General features: G+C 35.9%; 2 protein-coding genes across 6 annotated transcripts in view; one reads left to right on the top strand and one right to left on the bottom strand.

Moving 5' to 3' along the window:
• The first annotated feature begins 308 nt into the window (after positions 1-308).
• On the top strand, positions 309-15,151 carry LOC137386053 (titin homolog). The gene is made up of 14 exons (XM_068072713.1): positions 309-366; positions 747-1,261; positions 2,180-2,277; positions 3,475-3,617; positions 5,625-5,709; positions 6,168-6,342; positions 9,768-9,865; positions 10,033-10,138; positions 11,325-11,383; positions 13,612-13,680; positions 14,208-14,258; positions 14,589-14,668; positions 14,838-14,898; positions 15,016-15,151. Exons 2-14 carry the CDS (start codon positions 748-750, stop codon positions 15,016-15,018), a joined length of 1,542 nt encoding a protein of 513 aa, XP_067928814.1. The 5' UTR covers positions 309-366; position 747; the 3' UTR covers positions 15,019-15,151.
• Positions 15,069-20,795, bottom strand: part of LOC137386052 (serine/threonine-protein kinase WNK1-like) — a 37,209-nt gene continuing 31,482 nt past the window's right edge. For all 5 annotated transcript variants that reach the window (XM_068072708.1, XM_068072711.1, XM_068072712.1 and 2 more), the window contains 2 exons: positions 18,647-18,714; positions 15,069-16,662 (listed from right to left, as the gene is read on the bottom strand). In XM_068072708.1, the coding sequence (XP_067928809.1) occupies positions 15,786-16,662; positions 18,647-18,714 (945 nt within the window). In that variant the 3' untranslated portion in view covers positions 15,069-15,785. The remainder of the gene's footprint in view (positions 16,663-18,646; positions 18,715-20,795) is intronic.

Here is a 20,795-nt window from a genome sequence, read left to right as displayed (position 1 = left end):
ACTTGACTGGTCTTTGATGAATCATCTCAGTGCTTGCGATGGTTGATATACTAGGAGCTAATTGTGCTAAAGAAAAACTGTTTATGAGTATCAATGATTGCAAATTGGCTGGAATTTCTGGTAAGGTTCTAACCATTGTTGTACGCCAAACAATCTCTGGTAAATAGAAAATAACGATGTAAGAAGATGGATTTTCATGGAAAGATCACATTTGATGCGTATCTAACGAGCGACGATAGACAACGTATAGTTAATTATCAGAATGCATGATTAGTGCTGACTCTGTGCTAGGTAGCCAGGCTGATCTATTGCTGCCACCTCCTTTTACCGCCCATCTCCACTTTTCGCCTCGCTGCTTCTAATCAGGTTGGTAAATCTTGTTTCTTCAACCTGACTAGGCTGTATTTATAAGCCTGTGATGCTAAATACATTAATATTCAGTTGTCGAGTGCTGTTTTGGAAGACTGCTTAAACTGCTTCAAGGAATACAGGATAAATATGCCAAGTCAGTTTTTGTTTCCATAAAAAGGTCAAAGTTCAATTTGCAAATACTAATTTTAAATAGTTTATTAATCGATTTATAGTTCAGAATGTTCAGTTTTTATTTTTGCTTCCATACAATAAAGGTTACTACACTGTCAATATTACAACTTGTAAGAGTAATATGGAAAGTTTTGTAAGCCCACACTATACGTATGTATGAATTCTTTATCAACATTCTCCTAAAAGGAATATCTTTATCTTAGCATGTCTCAAGAACATGCTGATTCAAACTCAACTCTGACACCTGCTGTGCCTTTTAACTTGCTGCCGCCTATAATGGAAGATTCTGAAGCATCGGAGGTCATTGAGGCTCATACTATTACCAATAAGGAAAAGACAGCAACAAAAATCTCAGTCAGTCCAGCATCAACCACTACTGATCTAGCTCAAGGTCATGGCAAAGTTGTGTTAGAGCAGCCAGTGCCACCTGTTGTCATGGATGTGAAAAGGAAAAAGCAAGCAGAATTTGAGCTGTCGAAGTTGATAGAAAGCCGATTAGGAGTAGAGCAGCAGCAGAATGTCGAGCTAGAGCAACGAGTAACAGTGAAAAAAAAGGAAGTGACAGAAGAAAAGAATTCAGAGGATCACCTAAAAACTGTTGATGGTGACGCTGATTCTGTAAGAGAAGAAAAAATCATATCAGAGAATGAGCCAACTGTGCGGATGGATGTGGTGAGAGAGGCTGATGCAGAAGATAAAGATGAATATCCTGAAGAAGGTGAGTTCTTCTTTATTGAGTGACAGAACCGTTCAACTCTGACAAACCCATGAGTTAACCTTCGAAGCTTGCTGGGGATAATTGGGGAGTTGTTTTTTCCACGTGATCCTAAGCCGGAATATACGCTAGCGAAACTACACTCGGCTGTGTAGTTTCGCTTTGTTTTTCCACACTTGGTTTCACACAAGTTTTGGTCACTCTGTGCGTCATACGTTTTTAGCCTAATTCTGAAGTTTCGAGTCGATTAGTTCATGAGATATCGCCAAAACACCAAGTTCACTCTTACTGATTGAGAAATAAAAAATGACTGCTGATGAAACAGTAGTTTATGATGACAAGCTGGTTAAAATAGAGAAAGTTTGAAAACTTCTCAGCAAATAAGAGTTTTGCGCTACAACTTTTTGTTTTTTTCTATTCATAACAAATATACACACGTTATCGGACTCGGTGTACTGCAATCGTTATGTTTCTTCAGTTATATGAAAAAAAAACTTCTTTAAAAGTATTTTCTGTTCGTTCAAAGTCGATGGAAGTTGTTAATACTGTCTAGGATCAGGGGACTTGCTGGTATATGCAAGATTACGCTCAAAAATGTTAAAGTTCTCTAATTCGTGAGAAACTAAATTCAAAAGCTATATTAAGAATTTATAGAATGTGTTAATGGTATGTAGTGAAGAGTAAATAAATTTGTTTTGTAACTTGTTATCAATATTTACTTGTAAATGTTACTAGCTACTAGTTGTTGACTATATATATATATGCATATACACTTGTCTTTAGTTTAAAACACGCAGATTTTATGCAAGTCACATTACGCTCTGACTAATAGATATTTGCATTAAATTGATTATATCTCAAAAAGATTGAAGAGCAACTCGAAGGATGAGATTGGTAAGTTAATAGTCTTTCATTGCATAGGTATAACCAAAGATCTGCTGTCAAGGTTTCAGAAGCTAGCAGCTGAAGCCGACAACACAAAACTTAAGGAGCACCAGCCATCTGGAATTGCGAGAAAGGTAGCATTCTCTAGTAAATAGGTCATACCAAGAACTACATGTAATTATTCTATTAGGTTGTTCACCATACCTTTGCCATCTTCCATCTAATTTTGAAAAGTATGAATCCTGAAGTCGATGGATCAGTCTTTATTCTGGCAGCAATAATTACAACTAAACAGCACCAATATGATTTCTTTTTATGTTATAATGCGTATATTTGTTGTTTCAATACCTGAGTTGAGAATAGATGAGTAAGAGATTTTTATTACAGATTGTAATAGTAATTCTATTTTAAACTGCAAATTATTCTTGGAATACTTACTCGTACTTGCTCGTACTTGCTCGTACTTGCTCGTACTTGCTCGTACTTGCTCGTACTTGCTCGTACTTGCTCGTACTTGCTCGTACTTGCTCGCACTTGCTCGTACTTGCTCGTACTTGCTCGTACTTGCTCGCACTTGCTCGTACTTGCTCGTACTTGCTCGCACTTGCTCGTACTTGCTCGTACTTACTCATACTTGCTTGTACTTACTCCTACTTGCTCGTACTTGCTTGTACTTGCTCATACTTACTCATACTTGCTCGCACTTGCTCGTACTTGTTCGTACTTGCTCGTACTTACTCATACTTACTCGTACTTGCTCATACTTACTCGTACCTACTCGTACTTGCTCATACTTACTCGTACTTACTCGTACTTGCTTGTACTTACTCATACTTGCTTGTACTTACTCCTACTTGCTCGTACTTGCTTGTACTTGCTCATACTTACTCATACTTGCTCGCACTTGCTCGTACTTGTTCGTACTTGCTTGTACTTACTTCTACTTGCTCGTACTTGCTTGTACTTGCTCATACTTACTCATACTTGCTCGTACTTGCTCGTACTTGCTCGTACTTACTCGTACTTACTCGTACTTGCTTGTACTTACTCATACTTGCTTGTACTTACTCCTACTTGCTCGTACTTGCTTGTACTTGCTCATACTTACTCATACTTGCTCGCACTTGCTCGTACTTACTCGTACTTACTCGTACTTACTCATCTCTAAATAAAAGAAAAAACACATGCTTTTCATCTTTGCTCAGGATGTCAATCATTAACTAAATGTTAAAAAAATATTTCATGTTTATCACTACACATTTCACACAAGTAAGTTTTCTGACTGAAATTCTATAAACAACTTACTTACTATTCCTCTTATTATCCTCCAGCCAACAGGGTCACTCATTCTCCGCCCTCGAGGTCAGGTTGATGCTTCACACTTCGTTGATATTGATGATGAAGGGGAAGCTTCTGGTGGCGTCTTCGAGTCTCAGCCAATCATTAGAACAGATGTGGTTAAGGAAAATGACAGGTTAGTAATGATGTTGAATGTTTGCTCCTGTCATGTTCAAGTTCCTTTGAGCTTCTTTACCCAACTGAGAATGTTTCAAACTTTGTTTTACTCTGTAAACAAAGAAATTGTAACTTTCAGAATGATTTTTAAATTTTGTTCATCAAGCAGCAGATATTCATGACATTCAAGTGTGGTTATGATATGCTGGTCGGGGATCCTACAAAAGCATGTTGACAGTAAACAAATCCTAGCAGGCGTTATTATTAAATCTCGCGTGAAGAAATATTATTTTAGTAAACTTTTTTAAAAATTGTATGGTTAGGATGGCGAGATGACGCGTACTTGATGTTGTTTGTTCAGATTTATTAAAGATTTAGGCTGCATGCAATGTGTCATTGATTTCTTCTCCTGAACATGAAACTCATATTAAAAAAACTTAATAATCTTTTACCATGGTAAAGCATGGTGACACACTTAGATACTTTAGCTTCAAAATTAAACTCGTCCAAAGAAACTATGTCTTGGAAAAAGATGATAATGTGTGCCTATCAATTCAGAGATATTCACGGCCTGTTCACCAAATTCTTGACTTGATGATAATTTTGTTAGCAAATTTAATTAATTGAATATATCTCAAACATCAGTACATAACCAGTTCTGAAGCTTGAGATTGCAAATAGTTAATTCCTTCCATCACTAAAAAAGTGCCGACAACTCTCAGTCATGTTTTATGCCAGCATTAGCCAAATTAGTGAATGTGTGTACCAAACCAATTTATATATAAAATTATACCTTAAAACCTTTATTGGAACGCTACCTGTATTTGAATGCCACCTCTATTTGAATGCCACCTCTATCTGACTATCTGAGAGAAGGGTTGAATAATAGAGCGCCATGGCGTTCAATTAGAGGTTTTGTGTTTGTTGTTCTGTTGTCTGTATGTCCAGCTATGGCGATAAAGATAAAGGAACAAAAAAAACACTTTGCATTTACTTTGAACTCCGGAAACAATAATTCTGCAGACAGCTGCGCTATCCACTACACCACACGTCACACGTCACACGTCACACGTCACACGTCACACGTCACACATCACACTTGCGATACTATGGAATAATTAGCACGCTTGAATAATCCTAGAACACCTGAAGATCATGATGCGTAATAATTATAAGTACAATTATTCTAAACTGTGGTAAGCTAGCTGCGTGGCTTAGTGGTAGTGCACTTGGCTTAATAATTGTTTGTTCACAGATTGTACAGGTTCGATTCCTGTGAGGTGCAACTTTTTTTATTAATGCCCAGATGGAAGGATGGACACGGCTCTTATTATAGTAAAGATCTAAAATGACATAAGTTACTCAAACTCATTGGGTAAAGAAACCTAGTCAATGGCAATTACATCACCTGCTACTGTTTATAAACCATTTTAAATGTTGAATAAATATGTAGCATTAAAAGTAAGAAATGTTTTCAACAATCTTTTTTATGTCTTGAGCTTTCAAACATTCGAATCATGCATTAGTCAAACTCACACAGAATAAACAAACACCTTCATTTAAATGTTAGAGTGATAAATGTTTTTATTACCCAGCAACGCTGGGTATTCAACTAGTATTCTAACAACAATTTAGTTAATCAGTGGTTCAACGAACAGCTATGAGTTTTCCTAACGAAATCCGAAAATTCGGAAAAACGAAAACTCGTAAATGTAACATTATTACGGTAAAACTTATGGAGAACCTATCACGGCACTCAATGGTTGCGTAGATGTCGCGGCAGAGAAATTGTACATATGATGCTACAGGTTATAGTTTCAGCCAATAAAAATACTAAAATCACCTTTTTTAGTACACTCAGGAGCTAGGTTTTTGTTTGAAGACGTGCATCGTTCAGCTAGCACATTTTTCCTTTAGCAAAACTACCTGTGATTCAACATGTTTGTTGAGGTCAGAAAAAAAAATTTTAAATTATTGTTCATTTCCTACTGAGCAATTATTACATGTAATGTCGCCTGTTGGGCAGGAATGAAGATGAAGATCTGCCACCAGCTGGTCTCACCAAAGCTCTCTTATCCGCCTTCAAAGAAATTGGAAATTCCGGTGAAAATGTGTGTCCTAAAATCAAACATTTAGTAGACTCATGTATTTTAAGCTAGCCACTGCCAATCTGTGTAGCTGGAATAGTGACCATATAAACAGAGTGTATCTGGGGGTGAGCCCTGGTCAGTTAGTTATAAGTCTGTTAGATGTAGATATGCTCTGGTCAGTTAGTTATTACCATGTAAAGCCTATTCTCACCCTGTAGGTCTGTTAGATGTAGATATGCCCTGGTTAGTTAGTTATTACTATTTAACCCCCTTCTCACTCTGTAGGTCTGTTAGATGTAGATATGCTCTGGTCAGTTAGTTATTACTATGTGAACCCATTCTCACTCTGTAGGTCTGTTAGATGTAGATATACCCTGGTTAGTTAGTTATTACTATGTGAACCTATTCTCACTCTGTAGGTCTGTTAGATGTAGATATGTTTTAAATCTTTTGCTATACTGTTCATCGCAATATTTTAGACTCCCACAGTGCAACGCTCCCGTGCGGGAAGCAGTTCTAGTGGTAAAGTTCATGACCACCTTTTGCTTGTCACTAATAGAGAACAGTCATGTAGCGAGAATGAGCCCACAGTCAGAGAAAATGTAGTTAGGGAGATGGATACATCCAAAGATTTGGCAGAGCTCCCTGCACGAGGTAGGCGCTGCATCACTTTTCTACCAAATAATGAAGTAGTGAAGCTTTTGCTAGAAGTGCAAGGTATGGTATTTTGGACTCTGTACAATTTTACTTAGATAGTACAGTTAAGCAAGATTGCAATCTCAAGATGGAGCCTTCAATTTGTTTTGCCAGGGTAGAATAACTCCTTCCAATTACCAATTGATATTGCTAGCACCCTGTATAGAATTACTAGTATGCCTAAGATCAAAATGAATAGTTGGTTAGGCTTACCTGCTTGCATAAATTCACTACCAATACCACTTCTCTCACTCCTTCACTCGCTCTAACTCAGGGCTGTTCGCTACTCGCACTGAGATTACTTCCAGTGGCCTACTTTTTCTTTCTGTCTTCTAATGCATCATTTCGTCTTGTTTTTTAATTAAAACATGTTTAACAACAAGTACTGCAGATTGCAATGGATTTGACAATACAAGTTGGTTTGTCTAACCTATAGTAAGATAACTTGAGACATGCAGTTTTGGCAGTGACATCTGATGCCCTACCATAGTTTGAGGTAGTGCTACTAAGATAGTGGACTATTATAAAATAATAGGAGTGAGGGGTGCAGAGATAGTAGAGCAGGGGCGGCCCGCGGGCTGCATGTGGCCCTTTGTCATTTATTGTGCGGCCCTTCCACCCCTCCCAGTAATTTTGCATATATAGATGCGTTTGAATGAGTACAATGCACTAAATATAAAAACTGCTACATAGTGGTGAGATTTTGTTGAAAGCATAGTGTAGTGTCTCTCACATGAACTAGAATCTTCAGTTGGCTTTAAACTTTAGCATAGTAATCATAGATAGTGTTATATGACGTACATACATGTACTTACTGAAAAGACGCCATCTATTTATCATTCAATCCGTGATCTGTGATATTTCCATACATGTATTTAGATCACAGTTACAGGTTTGTCTTACACATAGCATACACTGCAATAATGTAGCTGTTTACAAATAGCCATTCTCTTTCGATGATTGGTTGTTTGTTCTTGCCCGTTATTGGTCAATTTACTTAAACAGTTACCTAACTGTTGATTAATAATTAAGTGCTGTCTAGTCATGGCTACTAAAAGAAAAAGAACTGTGGCTGAAGAAAACAGGAAATTCAGTACTGAATGGCAGGATAAATACTTGTTTACATCAGTACATAACAAGACTGTATGTTTAATCTGCCAGAATTCAGTAGCTCAAACCAAGGAATACAACATTAGAAGACATTTTGAAACAAATCATGGTGAAAAGTATGGCTGATACAACACAGAGGAGAAAAGGCAACTTGCAGAAAAGTTGACAAAACGCCTAAAAGCGCAGTAGCAAGTGTTAACTCAATCACGTGAGGTTGAAATTGCCAATAGTATAGTGCGCTTTGAGATTGTGAAGATTCTCACCAAACACCAAAAGCCATTTTCTGATGGTGAAATAGTAAAAGAGTGCTTACTGAAACTTGCTAAAGTTAAGTGCTCACAAATGCTAAAAAGTGTTTCAGATACCCCTTTCACGCCGCACAATAGTCAGACGAGTAGAAGATATGGGCTCAGAAATAGCACATCAATTAAAGGTGAAGCTGGGTGATATTGAATGCTATTCACTTGCATTTGATGAGAGTACAGATATCAGGGACACAGCACAGCTGGCTGTATTTATTGGAGCTGTAGATAAGGATTTCAATGTAACTGAGGAACTACACGACTTAAACCCGTTGAAAGCTACTACAAGAGGTGTAGATATATTTGAAGGTGTTCAAGCGTCACTACAGAAAATGGGAATTGAGGACTTGTAGCAAATGTGTGTCATTGTGTACAGATGGTGCAGCATCCATGATAGGGTGTCACAATGGTTTTATAGCCAGAGTACGTGAGCTCCAGCAAGATGTTATTGCAGTTCATTGCATCATACACCAGGAGAACATGAGCGCAAAAATTATCAATATGGATCATGTCAACTCAGTAGTAGTAAAAACAATAAACTACATACGCTCGCGAGGACTAAACCACAGAGAGTTTCAGGAGTTCTTGAGACACCTGGACAGCCAGTCTGAGGATGTTGTTTATTTTACAGAGGTTCGCTGGCTTAGCAGAGCATCAACATTGCAACGTTTCTGGCTATTACTAGATGAGATCATTTTATTTCTGAAGTTGAAACAAAAGGAGGCTCAAGAACTGTGTGATCCTCTCTGGCGAATGGACTTCGCCTTCTTAAATGATATCTCTCAAAAATTATCTCAACTCAACTTGAGGCTTCAAGGACAAAACAAGTTGGTACATGACTTGTTTAAGCACCTCCGAACATTTGAAAGAGATCTTCAGCTCTATGAGCAAAGTCTTTGTGAAGAAAAAGTTGATCACTTTCACACCCTTAAATCTGTCTTTAATGGCAACAACGAGATCCTGGATAGCTATGCTCAGAGAGTGGCAGTACTTGGAGAGGAGATTTCCTCTCGTTTTAAAGAGTTCAGAAGTCTCAGAAGTGAGATGACCATCTTCTCATTGCCTTGTAATTGTGAGATAAGCTCAGCAGCTATCCAGCTCCAGCTTGAACTGAATGTGCTGCAGGAGGATGACATTCTCATTCAAAATTTCAAAGAGATGCACCTAGTTGACTTTTATAAGTCCTTACCAACTGCAGATTACTGTAATTTAAAGCAGTTTGCCAGAAGATTTGTCTGCATGTTTGGAAGTACATATACCTGTAAGCAACTGTTTTCCAAAATGAAGCACATCAAAAGCAAACTGAGAAGCAATCTGACTGACAGTCATCTGCTGCATAGTTTGCGTCTGTGCACAGCACATCAAGAATAGAACCTAACATTAACGAATTGGCTAAAAATATCCAACACCAAGTTTCTCACTAACTATGAATATTATAAAAATATTATATTTCGTATCTCCATACTTTATCTACTGTCTACTGTCATTTATAAATCCAATACATACACGTTTATTCTTGTATTGTATTTAAGTTGTATATTATATGCTACTTTTTGAAACTTTAATAAATACAGAAAATACCAAATCAGGGTTGTATGATGCGGCCCTCAACAATAGTTACATTTTGCAAAATGGCCATTTTCTTGAAAAGGTTGCCCACCCCTGTAGTAGAGTGTTATAGAATAATAAGAGTGAGGGGTGCAGAGATAGTAGAGTGTTATATAATTAAAATCATCATCTAGGATGGATAGTACTTGAAATAAATAACTAAAATACACCGACTACATTTTATTCTGGAAAAATACGCTTTTTACCTCTCTTCCTTGCGTTCCCCTTAAACAACAACAATAGTTAGTAATTGAGAAATTTGTGTGATTACGGAAGTTAATTGTATCCGACTTTACAACAATCACTATCACAGGTTTTTGTCTGTTAACAACAACATTATGTTGAGTTGTTTGTTGAATGTAGGTGTGACCAAGGGTTTACTCACCATGTTTAGCCAGGTGAGTGAAAGTGCAGAGAAAATGAAAGAGAAACTACATACACCTTCCGGAGCGGCTCGCAAGGTACAATCATTTTTCAACTAACAGTTCAAAGTTTAAACATCATAGTTTTTTCTTTTTGTGCCTTCATTTCTTTTTCAAGCAGCTTCGCAGTTAAGGCGAATGCTATAAATGAGTTGTATACTATTCAAGGCAAAGTCATGACCTTATGATGGCAATGATTTTTGTAGCGTTGGACACCAAAGTATAAAAAGGTTGAGGAGTCTGAGAAGGTGGAGCGAGAGATTGTCAAAGAAACCATGGATGTTGTCAGTGAAGAAGAGCTGCCTAAACGCGGTAAATTTATATTTGTAATTTATTTAAATGTGCCATTTGGTGGTTGGCTTTATAGGCAGTTTATTTTCTACTTATGATCAATTCAACATACAAATTTTCCAACATACAATAAATTTTTTTTAAAAAACCCATGATGCTTATTAATAATAATTGCTGGTAATTACAGATTAGCATTGAATTGCAAGCATTATATGAGAAACTATGTAAAAAAAACTATTTTTATGTAACAAACTATATTACTAGTAATATTTAATAAAAATAGTTTTTTTGGTATTTCTCTCAAATACTCACAAACAGATGTGGAGGTTTGGTAACACATAAGTTTGGAACAAACTCAACGTGATGAAAGAAGCATGCGGCATAACTTTTGCTTTATCCTTCAATACATATAAACTTACATGAACTTCGCTCATATTTTTCTTACCACTTTTATATTTTTCCGCATTGCTTTTTTAATTTTCACTTCTCCCTCTGAAACCCCAATGCTTTAAAAAGCATTAAGTTTCATATTTTGGAATTAGTTAATTGGCGAGTCAAATATTGGCTATAATTTTGCGCCAAATGCTAAAAAATTGTCATGTTGACGCATTTATGAAACTGATATAAACTTTAGATGCGAAATTATTGTGACTCCAAGCCTCAGAGTGCTTACCTTCAATTACTCTCCAGTTGGCAAATAAAAGCCAATAACCAAGTTTGGTTGATGGCTTGCAGGTTTTTGTTATAAATAGAGGTTTCCTTTTCTCCTTGAGCCTGTCACAAAGTTACTTGATGGAATTCTTGCACAGCTCACTCTTATCCTTCAAATTTATGTATGTAGCAGCAGATAAAATTCTTGGGGTTATTTTATGAATGTTTGCTGGATTCAGTATATTTGAGTTGTTGAGTTTGTTATTCTCATTTTAAACTTTAATTCAATTAGTTATCAATTAGAGAGACTTTCCATTATGGGCTGTAATTATACTATCGATTTGCCCTTTGCATTTATATCCTTCATTTACCTGTTCGATACACACTCCGATTTGTTCACTTGAAATTTTGTGTCCCAGGCTATGATGAACCTTCCTCTCATCTATTACTTTAAAATTAGTTCAGTATCCATTGCTATTCATTTAAAGAAAGGCTCCTGTTTTTCGCTATTCACTTCTGCTCCTGAATGATACTTTCTGACATGCATTGCTGTTAGGTCAAGCAGGAAACTTGCTGAAGAAGTTCAAGTCCATGGAAACTGCAAGCACAGGCAATGTGAGTATCATATAATTTTTCTTCCTAATTCAGCTCTGTGATTCCTGTAAGTTCTTATAATTGAAACTTACCGTAAAACCTCTAATTGAACGCCACCATTATTTGAATGCCATTATGAGAGAAGGGTTAAAAAATAGAGCGCCACCCTCTATTTGAATGCCAACTCAATTTGACCACCACTTGACTATCTTTGATCTTTATGAACTCATAACATCAAGGGATCAGTAGGAAAGTGTCCACAAAATCATATTAATAATGAATCGTTTACATCAATAACAATCAATTCTCTCGTTGTCCAACTCCAAAGCTTTTTGCGGTTTTTTGTTAAAACTTTGAAAACAACACTATAGAAATAATTAATAACGGTCTCAGGCTAATAGTAGTAGTTCCTTGTTTAACACAGTCGTAATACTTTGAAGTACATGTATATAAAAAAGGGTTTAAATTTACAATGGTAGATGAACGACTAGTTTTGAGCAAAAGGTTGCATTTAGCGAGCAAAACCTTTACGAGTTGCATTTGTGCTAAATGCGTCGCGTAAGTTTTGCTCTGCCAAAAAAATTGTATGGACGCTAATATCGACTAGTTCAGCAGTGCAGAAGAAGATTTTAGCTCAGAAGACGGTGTGGAAGGTATTGGACAACAGAAGATGTTTGTTCCATCAAAAACAACATTCAACAAGCAAGCGATGCAAATATTGTTGTTTTAAAGATGTTAATTTTTGTTTCTGCATGTAATATAAGTATGGTTCGTGTATGTCACTTGTTCATGAATATATAGTTGAAGAATTTGATAGGTTATCATTATATAACTTATAAATTTGCAGATTTGTAGCATATTATTTGTTTACGTCATTGGGGTAATCTGATCATACAATTGATTGACGTTTGTTACTCCTCTTCTATTGCCATAATAAGCTAGTTTTGGCTGAAAATTGTAGCAAAAATATTAATAAGTGAAATGAGCTTTTGTGCAACATTAGTAAATATGGATATGAAATAAAATTATTTCTTCAATTTAGAATGAAACAAAAATTGAAAGCTGCAACAAATTGCAAAACAATAGACTATAATAGTAGGCTATAATATCATCGCAGGTTAATTGCAAGCTATAACAACTAGTAGAGATATTTGTCAGTTTCTCAATGCAGATTTATTAAAAGATCTTTGACAAGTTGGGAGGTAAATTAGCAGATTTATTACATCCAAAAGGTTTAATATCGGTCCACCAGAAAAAGAGAGCAAAATATAGGCGACATTTGCTTCGCCCGTAAAAGGGGCTAAATTTATCTTCCGAAAATTCTGACGGGCCATTTGAAAAATACAATGCCAAACTTTATTTGACACCGCCTCCAATTGACCGTCACTATAGAAAAAGAGTTGAAAAATGACGTCATGACGTTCAATCCGGGGGTCTTCCAGTAACTATTTTCTCTTTACATTTCGATGTGGGTCCAGGTGAGCTGCTTAACTCTGTTTTATATCACACAGTACTGTTTGTTTTACTCACTGTTGGAGGAGTAATAGGTAGTGCTCGCTATACAGCTATTTACTAGATACCAACTATTAGATCTCTAAATGAAAATTGCAAAGCTTGTAGAAATGTTATGTTAAAATCGTAACTATATCACGTTTGTATGTCTCAAGCCTGTTGCAAACTATACAACTTGCTATAAACTACTTAAGTATTACTTCTATTGTTAACCTAGTGTACAAGTGCTATATTTGCAAGCTATTGTGCTGGAGCCATTTTTTGTAGCAAAATACAATAGCCCGCCGCTTGACTCATTTGGGAGTTAATTCACCTCACTTGCTTTCTGTTGGAATTAATGCATAGATATGGCAAGACAACTTCTATATATCCATAGTTTGTTTCTTAATTGCATATATCAGATCAGTACCCTGGTGGTTTAATTCGCCGTTAGAGATCATCAGTAATAACTACATGAGCAAGTATTCTGGAATGTCAGTGGGAGGTCGAGCAGCGCAGTTGTTAGTGTTGGTTTGAATCTCGTACGATGTAACCTTCTTCTAACCTTTAATCTGTAACCATGGCTTTGGACAGATGGACACGGCTCTTATTGTAGCAAAGATTAGAACAGCTACACTATTGTAAACTATTCGCTACACATCGCTACTGTAATAGCATGCATTCTAGTAACAAGACCAATGTCAACTTGAAACTGCGAACGAATTTACTCCTTCAAACCAATGTGCTTGTGTTTCAAGGTATACCAACATGCTTGGTCAGCTGATAAAAGAACCAAATCCGAGGGTTCAACAGACAAGATAGCAGGGGTATGTGTTGTTTTAATCAGTAAAAGCTCCAACAATGGTGTACTGCTTTATACTGCTTCACCTCATATGAAATACGTGTATGAGGCTGACTAGTGTTTACATTATCGGTGTTTATGCTAATTCCTAATTGCTTTCTTTAAAGGCACGAAATTATTAAAAAAGCGAGGGTTGAGCAGGACCACCCATTACCGTGCTTCCATAGTGTTTACACTATTTCTTGCTGACAGTCTTTTAACACTCTAAATAAATGCCATTTCTGGTTTTAAAATATGTTTATTTGTACAATATGTTTGGTTTGATTTACAATTAGCTGTGGGCCCAAAAGAAAGGTAGGGAAGACCTTGAAATAACGGTTAGTTTCATTTCATTAGTATGGTGCCATCCACTGGACAGCTATCAGGTTTCCTCTGACTGATATTCCGCTTAAGAAACACGCAATGACCTCTTACCTGTTCAGTTCTATGCTGATTTTGACTGCTTCACTGTTTGTCATATAATGATAGTTCCAATTATCATTTCATGATAAGACTGAGGAATCTGGGACAGCTAAAGAGGTTAACAACAGTGCCAGCTTGGAGGTAATCAATAGTTTATTTAGCTTTTAAACATGCTGTTGCATAAGCAGTAATGGGAGAACTGTTATTGCATAATTAATTTAGTTTTAATTAAGGTTGTTCATGCTGAATGAAAGCTAAGAATGGAGCAGTCTAAACTAAACTAACATTTCTGAGTCTACAAATGAAAAATAACTGTTTGTAATTTTTGTTCTATCTATACCAATATAACCTTTGATAGTTCAACAACCATATCACAAATTTGAGAGCAGTACTTAGGTACCAATTTTTGTGTTTGGTACCACAGCCCATTATTTTGTTGCTACAAAATTATAAATTTGTTATTAATTTTAGACCAAGTCTACGCAAAACGCCAAAAATATAAAAGCGGATACGCAAAAGGACCAGGAATCTTCAACAAAACTGACATCTGGGTGTGTGACAATGTTACATTAACATGTATAAATCTAATCAGCTAGTATTTTCTTGGTTGGAAAGATATTTGAGTTTGTGCTATCGACTACCTAAAAATGCCTACCAAAATGAGCTTAATACTCCAATGGCTCAGTCAATGTTTACCATATAAAACTATTTTCATTTTAGATGCCTACAATCTGACAAGTCAGAACTTGTCTCAAAGAAACCATCAAACACATTAAGCAAGGTACACTGTATTACCTGTTTAAAATAATGAGCCTAACTTAAAAATAGAAATTTAAAAACTGTTTGTTGCTATGTTTTTTGAAGAGAACATCTACATATAGTGTTCAATCTATTGCAGTAGACGAAAGGAGACAGCTCTTGCTTATCAACACAGAAACCAAGACTTGGGGCAAGACAAAGCCAACAGGAGTATTTGCTGTGTAAACATAACTCCTGATATTTCCAGAGAAAATAAATAGCATTAAATATCCATGGATGACAATATTAATAATTCAAGAAAAAACTCACCCATGAGATTTGTTAATAAAAACAATGCAATGACGACTTGCAATTGCACGCACCATCGAAAAACTACCATTGAAATGTGGAAATGAAATACAATGTAACCATGATCATAGTGCTTAGTCGTGGAACTAGTTTCAAAATTTGGATTAATACTGATTAAAAGCCAACATTGGCAACTGAGTAGCAGAGCAACCTGGCATTTGCATACTGAGCTCTTAGAAAGGTCGATTACATTTTCATGCCAGGATGCTTGTAAAACAAATAGCCATTAGGGTAGGTAGGCGAAATTGTAAGTGACAGCAGAGCAAGTAGCAAAATAAACAAAGACGAGGATTAGTAAGGTCGACGGGCGTGAGTAATCTATAAAACAACGGAACATGTCAGTTATACTACAATGTCATTGAGCAAGCTATTATGGCCAAGCCATCAAGAATAATCATAAAATTAGTAAAAAAAACTAACCCTAGCCTTAACATCATTGAATGTATGTAGGTGTCCTGGCACCACAAAACGCTTTGGTGTGAAACTAACCATGGCATGCTCAATTTCCCTTTGTCAGTGAATGTCAGTCAGCCCTAAGCTAGGCAAACATTGCTGTGGCAGCTACTCAGCCGATTCCTTCAACTTTGAAAAAGAAAGCTGCCGTTGCATAACAGTCTCAATAACTTTTTGTTTGTTTTGAGATAGTTCTTCATCAATTTCTCGCTGACGTTGTGATCTATGCTGTCCTTTGTAATCTGTCGATAGGTCTGTTAACGTCTGAGTTGTTTGATCAAGGTCTTGACTGGACTTCTGAGCATGAGATTTAGACCTTAGAAGTCCTTCATGAATGGCTCGATGTGATGACAATACCTGTTCTTTGATTCGCTGCACCTGATCAACATTAGTGTGTGAGGCTGAATGAGCCTTTGGAGAGAGCGGAGGCTGCTGCTTCATGACCTGCCGAACACTGCTCATTATTTGCTGGAGATTGTCCTGTGCCTTTTTATTGTGGGGAGTGAACACCGATTCTGGAACATCTGATTGACTAAGCTTTATCAAATTTTCACGTTCGTGCCCAGCTGTGAGTACACTCTGGACTATACTTTGCACCGTGTCCGAGTTTGGCTGTTGCTGTGCCATGCTCAATGGGTTTCTTGTCATTGATGAGGGCACTTGGCCCCTAGGATATGGACGGCCGCTAGATAAATATTGCTGAACAAAAGTCAAATCTTGGTCAAGAGATTGCAATTGCTCCCGCTTATGTAAAGCTGATTTTTCCGTTAGTTCAAGCAATTTGTTCACAATGCTATGCAATGTTGTTTCACTATCGGATGGTGAGTGAGGTCTGGAGGCATCACTGTGATGAATTGTCCGTCCATCACCCGGATGGCTGTGACATTTTATGCAAATAGCTTGGATTCTTAGCTTCTTGTGTCTTAAGAACTCTTCTATCTCTTGCTTGTGCTGCTCTTCCATCTGTTCTCGCTGTGCCTTGTGCCTAAAAATTGTTCATTTATGTAAAACTAAATGAAACAAATTAATTCAGAAGATAGGCGGATAGTTAAATTACATCTAGCTAACAACCTAACAGAATAAAGATAACAAACTCAATGACAAACCAGGAAATCTATGAGTTTGCTTCCAATGAATAAACAGAAAAAATAAATATAAATAAATACTGCTGCATGCAAAACAAAAGTCTGGTGGTGTTTGAGTTCTGGAGCAACAAAGTGCCTAACATTTTTATTCCATCTCTGATTTGATGGAAATCCAAGATATTTGAAAACTGAGGTTGAACTGTACAAAAAATCAACAGCTGTAGTATTTAGATAAAGTATAATCATTTATAAGTTGCTGAAACGACAGCTAAAGTTATAGCATATCACAAAGGAATTTAATAACTACTTTACATCACTACTTTAGCATGCATCGTTGTAAAATTATCTGGGGGTTTTTGATACAGCTGGACATCATTGAACCATAAAAACTCTATCTGCCCACCAAAAAGGTACTTCTTTATAGCTAATCAGTCCATGATGAATTTTCCTACTTTTGGGTCTCATGAATAACACTTTACCTATATCTAGGATATTAATAAAAATCACAGCAGTATGAAGACTGATCCAAAATGAAAAATTGATAGATTGTTAACACTGAGCATTAACTAAAAACTAACAATCTGTCAGTGAGGTGGGCATATCTTGTGAAAGTGTAATTAATGGTCACTTTTGGAACGCGACTTAAATTGTTAGTGATGTAGTTGAGTATAATGAAGACAAAAATGTTGTAGAGTGTCTCTAGTGATGCAACAACTTTATTCAAAGGTACGCTAATTTCACGGATGCTGAACGTTTCGTACATTCTGGTGTTATCTTCATGACTACTAGCTACCGATACTTACCCGTGCACATTTACTCTGCCCGATGGCAGGTCACATCGTTGCTCAAACGTCTCAAAATAGAAAATACAGCATATTGAAGAAGTATTGCTGCACAAAATTTTTTTTTTAATGCTAACCTAGTTAGCTGTAAGAGTCAAAAATAAAAATTGCTGTCAAACCATATCTAACAGTAACAAATCTTAATCTCAAATCTCTAATCTTAGAGGATGAATGAAAGAGTCGATACAAAACGTTATCTATAAACTGAAAAGCATATGCTTACAACCATAACTACTACAGACGCCCAATGGGGCAATAACCTTTCTCTGGTTGGTCTTTGCTAACAAGGAATTTGAAAGTCGTTTTAAAAGTTCGTTTTTATAATAAATGCTGTAGGGGTATGCTAGAAATGTTTTTTTGGATTTGTCATTGTCAGAGTACTTACTGTTTTGGTCACACTGCTGGATGTGGCATGTAGGAGACAACTTCAAATTTGTGAATATGCACGAAATTAAACAAATTCTTATGGCATACCTATTCTCTAACTAGTTTTTGATACTACGTCATGCTTACTCCTCTTGGATACGCATACAAAATCCTAAAAAGACCACAATGCTCTCATTTATTGAAATAGCCAAAGCTACCGAATTGATAGAAAACTAGTAGTATTTTCTTTTCATATAAATTCAACCATTGTTGTGTGTTGGTGCCTTATAGACAACGTGTTCACCTTTTTGAACATAAAAAATGATCTCAACACAATTGACATCTCCACAGGCTCATTGGGAACTGCTTGAAAACCTACACCGCTTACTAAATTGTCTAGATATTTTGTTGATGAGTTTCTGTTGAATTTATAGAGACTATTCTTCTGTGTGCCTTTCAGAAGAATGTGATAGTTCTTGATTGGTTTGGTGATTTTTAGTATTGTTAGTATTTTTTGTATTAAAGATTAAAACAAACATTGTATTCAAATAAATTCATTTTTGTTGTTGCTCAACCAATAAAAATTCAGATTTTGCCATTTCTACAAATACACAAATAGCGCTGACACAAAACTGATTTGATCCAAGGTACGAGATAAACTGTCATCTATACTCACCTCTCCTTGATGACCTTGAGATCCTCATCCTCTTCATCAGTGATATCACAGGCATCAGCACGGATCAGCTACAACACCGACTCACAAGTCTAGTCTTAAAGGGTAACTGAAACTACACAAACGAATGTTTTAGTGCAATCGTGTTCTAGAAGAGCATAGCACTAACGCTTTCGAAGCGACACAGACCGAGCATGTCCACCGACACTTCATTTACATTGCTTTATACGCACCAATTATTTTTAATAGTATGTTGGCGAATGAAATCGTATTAAAGGCAGTATTTGTAATAATTTTGTATCATTATTAATGGCAAATACAAACACCGCAGCATCTTTATTACTTTTAATAGCATTATAAAGATGTGAAGTATGTTGGTAACTAACAGAATTACCATTAGTACGCGAAAAATACCAAAAGCTTTCCAAATAGAAAACTTGCCAGACCTAACCTTGACATCATCAGAAGCAAACATATTACATACATAAGCTGATATTTGACAAACATCAGCTTGTGCAAGCGCTGCCCTTTTACTATTTGAGTGGTAGTTGCCATCCTGACTGATAATATCAGCCTGGGTTTGTCTTTTAACAATGACCTGCAGTTTCTCTATTCCTGCCAAATCAGGATCCATACCTATTTTGGAACTCTGCAAATGCCTGTTAAATAAACTACGCATATCTATATTTATATATATTTCTCAAAGTACATATCTCATCATCCTATGGCTGCATTCGGGCTATAGATCTTAAAATCTTGATATTAAAATTCTACGTTCTGATGGTTTGAACTTGCGACTAATACCGTGATGCAACGACAAGTTTCTCATTCGGACGCTCTACCACTGAGCTAGAACGGCATAGCAATCATATATGTTTTCATAAAACATATACACCACGCGCGTGCTAATTATTTTAGCCTTGCGTCCACGATTTACGAAGCTCCTGTTCAGAAATATTTTGGGACCCAAGTATATGCAACGCGATGCTCATTCGTCTTTTTTGTTAAAGCTAATAATAAGAACTTGAAATTTGGCGATTTCTGTACTGATTATATAAGTTACCAAAATATATACGTTGAATCGACATTTCGTAGATTACATACCTGCTATTTATTTTACATTTACATTTAGTTCGCTACTAATTTACTCCAGCTGCTCAGAAGACTTTTTCCCAGCTACATTATGTTTTTTTGATTCTGATTTGGTACCTTGCATTCCACAATCATTAATTGCGAACAAATTCTTTGTTTAAAAAATCTTTTACGTTATTTCTTTTAGTTAAAATTAAAACATCTTGGTTTGTATGAATAATTTTCATTTTGTTATTTATCGTTTCTTTTAATAGCGATATAGTATATTAACAAGCGCTATTTCCTTTCCTCAACTGACGAATGTTTCATTTGTTAAACGCGTGTTTCAAATAAGTTCCTATCAGTGCTCGCTTTGTGTATTAGTTTACACATCTTTCTTTTTAAACCTAACCAATTAGTAATTCGTAATTATTTTCACATTTTACAACAATCATTTGTAAGCTTAATGTAAGATTTATCGTAAGTACCAGTTATTCCTCACTCTCTTATATTTACATACATTTTATGCTTTGAGAAACATATACATGTATATAGGTAGATAGATTTACATTGTCTTATTACATTTATAAACTTCATAAACTTTTGAAGTTTGTTGCATTATCGTTTTTATTTTAACTTGCATTTTTTAAACATAATTTGAGTATATCTGTTTGAAGTTTAACCATTATTCATTTTCCTATCACTGCTATTATTTCTTAGTTTCCAATCTTTATTATTAATATTAATTTTTCATTCAACCATTTTTGGCAGACATTATTCTAATAAAATTTCAACCACAAAATGCTACCATATTCTGTCATATTTTCATTAATCTGTTAAATACATGTATTTTCAGAAGTTGCACATTGTCTAATGCCTCCAAAGAAAAGAACCTATTCTGCACAAAATCATTTCCCCATGATAAAAAGTTTGAAAGTTACAGTTGTTTGACAAAGTTTGAAAACCTTCACAGTTGTTTTCATTTTCTCTCAAAATTTATTTCAACTACACAAAACACTTTTTTCATGATATGTAGTTTGAAAATTAGAATGGGAAATGTTGTTATACACTACAGGATGGA

Source organism: Watersipora subatra, chromosome 1 (genome assembly GCF_963576615.1).
Source record: "Watersipora subatra chromosome 1, tzWatSuba1.1, whole genome shotgun sequence".
NCBI lineage: Eukaryota > Metazoa > Bryozoa > Gymnolaemata > Cheilostomatida > Watersiporidae > Watersipora > Watersipora subatra.
The sequence above is the reverse complement of the archived record's forward strand: the minus strand, read 5'-3'. Positions and strand labels throughout refer to the sequence as shown.

What these genes read in the sequence shown, in the direction of transcription:
- LOC137386053 (XM_068072713.1), top strand. Translation starts at nt 748, where the DNA reads ATGTCTCAAGAACATGCTGATTCAAACTCAACTCTGACACCTGCTGTG. An exon ending in CTTCCGGAGCGGCTCGCAAG is followed by an intron (nt 9,866 to 10,032) that starts GTACAATCATTT and finishes TGATTTTTGTAG; the next exon opens with CGTTGGACACCAAAGTATAA. An exon ending in ACAACAGTGCCAGCTTGGAG is followed by an intron (nt 14,259 to 14,588) that starts GTAATCAATAGT and finishes TATTAATTTTAG; the next exon opens with ACCAAGTCTACGCAAAACGC.